The sequence below is a fragment of the Plasmodium gaboni genome, chromosome 11, assembly GCF_001602025.1.
Source record: "Plasmodium gaboni strain SY75 chromosome 11, whole genome shotgun sequence".
Classification (NCBI taxonomy): domain Eukaryota; phylum Apicomplexa; class Aconoidasida; order Haemosporida; family Plasmodiidae; genus Plasmodium; species Plasmodium gaboni.
This window is the reverse complement of record NC_031491.1, coordinates 673288-680066: the sequence shown is the minus strand read 5'-3', so window position 1 is coordinate 680066 and position 6779 is coordinate 673288. Positions and strand designations below refer to the sequence as shown.

At 15.9% G+C, this 6779-nt stretch overlaps 2 protein-coding genes across 2 annotated transcripts; both read left to right on the top strand.

Moving 5' to 3' along the window:
• Window positions 1–2927: 2927 nt before the first annotated feature.
• Window positions 2928–3850, top strand: PGSY75_1121600 (circumsporozoite-related antigen; the record flags this gene model as incomplete). Its single annotated transcript, XM_018786339.1, has 3 exons — window positions 2928–3048; window positions 3343–3662; window positions 3797–3850. The coding sequence occupies 3 exons, from the start codon at window positions 2928–2930 to the stop codon at window positions 3848–3850; spliced, it is 495 nt and encodes a 164-aa protein (XP_018641134.1).
• Window positions 3851–5033: 1183 nt separating this feature from the next.
• PGSY75_1121500 (hypothetical protein) lies at window positions 5034–6584 on the top strand (the record flags this gene model as incomplete). Its single annotated transcript, XM_018786338.1, has 1 exon — window positions 5034–6584. The coding sequence occupies one exon, from the start codon at window positions 5034–5036 to the stop codon at window positions 6582–6584; it is 1551 nt and encodes a 516-aa protein (XP_018641133.1).
• Between the last annotated feature and the right edge of the window lie 195 nt (window positions 6585–6779).

Here is a 6779-nt window from a genome sequence, read left to right as displayed (position 1 = left end):
AAAAAAAAAAAAAAAAAAAAAAAAAAAAAAAAAAAAAAAAAAAAAAAAAAAAAAAAAAAAAAAAAAAAAACATTCTTTTTATCTTTTAAATATATATAAGTACTTTAAATAGCTACAATTCTTTAAGAAATGTTTATTTAAAACAATGTATATACTTTTATAGGTTAACGTGAAATTATGTCATTTTTTAAAATTATCCATGAAAGTATCTTTCTATCTTCTTAAAAGAAAGAAGATAATATTTGTATCATTTGGCTATATATATATATATATATATATATATATATATATATTGACGGTTGGATATACATATTTTTAATATAAGGAAGGAATATAATGTCCTAATAAAGAAAATTTCCTTTTTCCCCTTTATTTTCTAAATATTAAATATATGTGAAACACATTTTTAATTTTATGAAAAATATAATTTTGGTGAGTTTTTTTTTTTTTTTTTGTTATTATATAATTTTCCCATAAACACATATTGTATACATAATTACAATAAAAGATGGATAAAAGAAATATTTGAACACATAATTATTATTTTATATATAATAATAAAATTTGATTTTATTTGTGTGCTTTTAACAATTTTAATGATATAAATATATATATAATATATTATATTTAATTATTATTCCTTTTTTATATATAACTTCAAAAAAAATATATTATATATATATATATATATATATAATAAAATTACATATATATATTTATTTTATAATAAAACACATTTATATTTATACTTATATAAAATGTAAATGTTTTTATATTTAATCACATGTGGGATAAGCTCAAACATATATTTTTAGAGGACCTCGTTTATAAAAATATAATTATTTTATTAAATCACATATTAAATGATTAACTTAACATAAAATTGACCACATGAAAAATATTTCGCTAATCATGATTATAATTTTTTTTCTCTCCTTTAATAAAGTAAAAAGATTTTTACAGGAAAAAAATAAATAAACCATTCTTCATAGGTTATTTTATTTTATTTTATTTTATTTATATTTTTTTTAACTGTGTAAGATAGCACAAAAAAAAAAAAAAAAAAAAAAAAAAAAGTTGGCATATAATTATAATAAAAATATGTTATAAAAAAAAAACATATAAATAATATATACATAAGGTAACGTATTTTATTATTTGTTTATTTTTTTTTTCTTATAACTAAAAATGCAAACAATATTTTTAATATATTTTATAATATAATATATAACTATTGAAAAAAACAAAATAAACAAAAGGTTTTTCTTATATATATATATATATAAAGTACTAAAAAATAATTATATAAAAAATAGTTATATAAATATATATAATATTATATGAGAATAATAAAATATATATATTAAACATTGAGTGGAAGTGTATAATTGCTAGCTTTGGGTAATTATTGCATGCATCTAAAAATGTTTAGAAAAAAAACTATTTAAACGGATCAGAAAATTCATTAGTTAAAAAAAAAAAATAATAAGCATGAAATGTTTATAAAAATGATGTTACTAACATGTTTATATTATATTTATATATATAATATTAAAAGGTTATACATATTTAAATAATATATGTATATTATTATACGCGTTTATTATATATATATAATATATATATATAAATGTATGAACAAAAAAATATATATATTATATTATATATAAAAATATATACTTATATTTTATATCACTATAATATACCTTTAAAACAATTCAAAATGTACGGGTGTTATTTTTTATAATAAAATATATTAAAAAGTATATATATATTTATATTATATATTATTCATATATAACTTTTTTTTTTATTTTTTGGTTTTTAAGTCAAAAAGATCATGATATACCCCTTTATACTTTACATAGTACCCATTTTAGATTTGAAAAAAAAAAAGTTATATGAATATATATAAAATATTTATATAGATAAAAAAATAAATATATTATATAATATTTATATATGAAGTAATTTTTTTACAAGATAGTATATATTTATTTTATGGTTTATTTTATATAAAATAAAAATGATTTGTAGTTAAAGGTTAAAAAATAGTTTTAAATAATATTATATTATATATAAATTATATATTTATTATACGTATATAAAAATATATATATTGCTGACTTAAAAAAAATAACAAAATATTTATATAATATATTTATATATATATATATATATATATATAAATATATATATAACAAAAAAAGAACATTTTTTTTCATTCCTATTTAAATATAAAAATTTATTATATTTATATATTTAAGTTTTTTCATAATATTTAAGTTTTATATATTTCTATCTAAATTCAAAATTTGATAGTTTTTTTTTTTTTTTTTTCCTTTTTTTATAATATTATATATTTATATATATGTTATTTATTATTTTTTATACCTTATAATATATTTATATTTAAAATTATATATATATTATATTATATAAAAAATATATATACACTTTTATTATTAAAAAAAAATATTTTATTTTTTTTTAAAATAATTTATCCAGCAAAATAATTTTTATATATAGATTTCAAAATTTTTTATTATCTAAATAAATTTAATTAAAAATTATTATAATATATTTTATATCAGTATTTTATAATAATTAAGTTTTAATTTCTTTTGATTCAAAGTTTTTAATAATAAAAGTAAAAATTCAAAACACAAAAAAGAGCATTATATATTATATATATATTTATATGTTTATATTTATGTGTTTATTTAAATGTTTATATATAATAAAATAAATATGTAAATAAAACTTCTTTTATATTTTTTGAGAAATGTTATATATATATATATTTTATATATAGTATATATTTATAAAGCATGTATATAACATTTTCAATTTATTTTCTATAGAAACCTTTTTTTTTCTTCTTCTCTTATAGTTTGTAGATTTTTAATTTATTTAATATATTCAAAATGAAAATCTTATCAGTATTTTTTCTTGCTCTTTTCTTTATCATTTTCAATAAAGAATCCTTAGCTGAAAAAGCAAACAAAGGAACTGGAAGTGGTGTTAGCAACAAAAAAAAAAATAAAAGTAAGTCATTTTGATATATATATATATATATATATATATATTATATATACACGATGTATATATATAATGGTTTTATTATATATATGAATACCTTTTTATTATGTTATGTAAAAATTATATACATATATATATATATGTATTGTGTTTAAATTTGGACTTTTATTCATTATAAATTTATAAATGATGAATTGAAGTATTATTTTTTTTTGCGTGAAATATATATTTTTGTATAATAATGTTGTGTGGCATATGTGTATGTTATTTTATTTTATTTTATTTTATTTTTATTAATAGAAGGATCAGGCGAACCATTAATAGATGTACACGATTTAATATCTGATATGATCAAAAAAGAAGAAGAACTTGTTGAAGTTAACAAAAGAAAATCCAAATATAAACTTGCCACTTCAGTACTTGCTGGTTTATTAGGTGTAGTATCCACCGTATTATTAGGAGGTGTTGGTTTAGTATTATACAACACTGAAAAAGGAAGACACCCATTCAAAATAGGATCAAGCGACCCAGCTGATAATGCTAACCCAGATGCTGATTCTGAATCCAGTGCAGAACAAAATGTAGACCAACAAGTTTCAGCTCAAGATGTTACACCAGAGGTATGATTTTTTTTTATTAATTATATATATATATATATATATATATATTAATATATTTTTTACATTTTCCTTTTAATAATATATCTATGTATCAAATGTCTATATATTTATTTTAATTTTCTTTATTTTTATAGCAACCACAAGGTGACGACAGCAGCAGCAACATCGTAAGTGGCACTGAACACTAAACAGCTGTAAACTTTTTTGTTAATGGGTTTTTTTGAAACACGTGAAAATAATTTTTATTTATGATTATATATATTGCTATTAAAAAAAAAAAAAAAAAAAAAAAAAAAATATATATATATTTAAATTTAAACATATTAAGTATTATATATATAGAAAATTAATAGGGAAAATTATAATATAATATAATTTACAACTAGTAATTATATACATATATATATATATATATATGTTTATATTATTAATATTTCACGTTTGTTTTTTTTACACCCAAAGAAAAAGAAAAAAAAAAATTTATATAATACTGAAGACTTTTTTAATAAAATTTTCAGTTATATTATTTTTTCACAGTTTTTTTTTTTTCCACCATTTTTCCTCTTTTTTTTTTTTTTTTTTTTTTTACATATTTTATGATATGTGTATTATTATATATATTATATATATATATATATTACCGTTTATTCGTAATATATATTATAATTATATATATAATATATATATTTATTACTTTTTATATCATATATCACATTTTATATTTATTATTTTTTTTTTTTTCTTTTTCGTTTTTCTTTTGTTATTTAAAAGTTGTTATAATAGCTTATAACGAAAAGTGTAATAACGTGTGCTGTATTTCCTCATTAACTTCTATTGAGATATATGATATTTAATAATTTAAAAAAAAAAAAAAAAATTAAAATTGATAAATAAATAAATAAATAAATAAAAGAATCATGGTGTTCTAAATTGATTTATTTGAAATACGATTAAATGTTATATGTTAAAAGAAAAAAAATATATAATTATTGTTCTATTAAAGAATGGAAAAAAAGAGAACATAAATTTAATGCATATACATACATGTAGTACAATAATATGAAAAATAAAAATAAAAATAAAAAAAATAAAAATATATGAACCAATAGAATTAATATATATATATATATATAATATTTTAAGTGAATTGTTGAAAAGGAATTTTAATATAAGGAGATTTATTTTTAGGTGATAAAAAAATGAAAGTATTATTACTTTAATTTATTATTATTATTTTTTTCCCCTTTCCTTTTTAATATTTGTCATTATACTGTTTCACATTATATATTTTTCTTTTCTTTTCTTTTCCCCTATTTGATGTATGCACTTGATTTGTTTCATATTTTCATATCTTGATCTTAACAAAATAATATGCCCAAAGGCTCATCATTTTTTTTAAAAACCTTTGTGTGTGCAACACCTGTAGGTATATTATTATTTAACGAAATTAAGAGAATTACCAACGTGCGAGAAAATGAAAGCTTTAATAAAAGTTTGTTCTTAAAAAATTTTGATAGGAATATTTTAATAAAAAATAAAAGAACAACTGTATTAGAAGAAGAGAAGATGTATGAAAACAAAAAAAGAGTGTCCTTTTTTCGTAATTCATCAAATAAAAATAAAGAGAGTGATAAAGAGGAAGCTTTGAATTATTTTTATGGAAAGGCATGGGGGTATACAACTGATTATGAAATTGATATAAGTTTGAATACAGGTGATTTGATTTTTATAAAACATGATTTAGATAATTTAAATATTTTTAAGAAAATCCTATTAAAAGTAAATAGATATTTCCAAGGTAATAATGATTATGATGAAATAGGAATGATATTAAAAAAACATAATATAAGTTATATATATATTCAGAACTTGTTAAATAAAAAAGAAAATGTAATACGATATTCTTATTTCTTACAGAAATATAAACCATCTGTTGTTTCTTTGAGAAGATTTTTATGTGATGATGAAAATATAAAAATAGAATTACAAAAAAATATTATGCATAGTATTATGAATGATGATGGAAATAATAAACGATATTCAATTTTTTTAAATTTGTTATATAATATATTTAAAAAAAAAGTGTCTATTAATACAAATGAAAATACAAGGAAAAATTTTTATAATGATGAATATATATGTAAAAAAATCAATTCTAATATCGAAATTAATAATTTAATTAATATGTTATTATTTAGATCTTTTAATTTATTTTATTATTTTATAAATTATATGAAAAATGTACAAAATGTTCAGTTGATTAAAAAAAAAAATTATATCATTCTAAATAATATTTATTTAAATTCTAATATGCAACCAAATAAAAATTTCAATATAAATGATAAAAAAAATTTACAGTCCTATGAATTCCCTAGAAATTCTTTAACACATTTTAATTTTATTAAAAAAGATTATGAACTTATGAAAAAAAATCAAATAATATATGAAAAACCAAAAAAAGAAATATTAAAAGAAATTGAAAAGTTTTTTTCATTTCTAATAGAAAATGAATACACACTTATGGATTCTACTCAATATGTGAATCAAGTTTTAAAAAATAAAAGAAATATAAAAGTTACAAATAATACAAATCATAATAATACAAATAAATTTATTAAAAATTTATACTTTTATATAAACAAATTTTATTCAAAATTAAAAAGTTTTTCTTTGATTAATTATCATGTTTATGAAATATACAGAAAGACTCATTTATTACCATTTATTAAAAAGGACTATAATTCTATATCATTATTTTTATCATTAAACAATTTTTATAAACCAATAAATAGTAATAACATTCTTCAAGACACATTTAATGTTCCTAAATTATCTAACATATTTCATGTAAGACAGGAAGAAGCAGAAAAACTTCAAAAATATTTCTATCAGTTTAATAAAGTACCCAAATCTGAAATATAATATTATTATATAAAGTACTTACCTTTATTTTAACATTTCACAAATGTTGAAATAATACATATATACACATATATGTTGTAAAAAATTAATAATTTTGTATTGTATGTTGTATATATATTACATCATTGTATATATATATATATATATATATATTTATTTATTTATTTATTTATTTTTTATTATATATATATATAT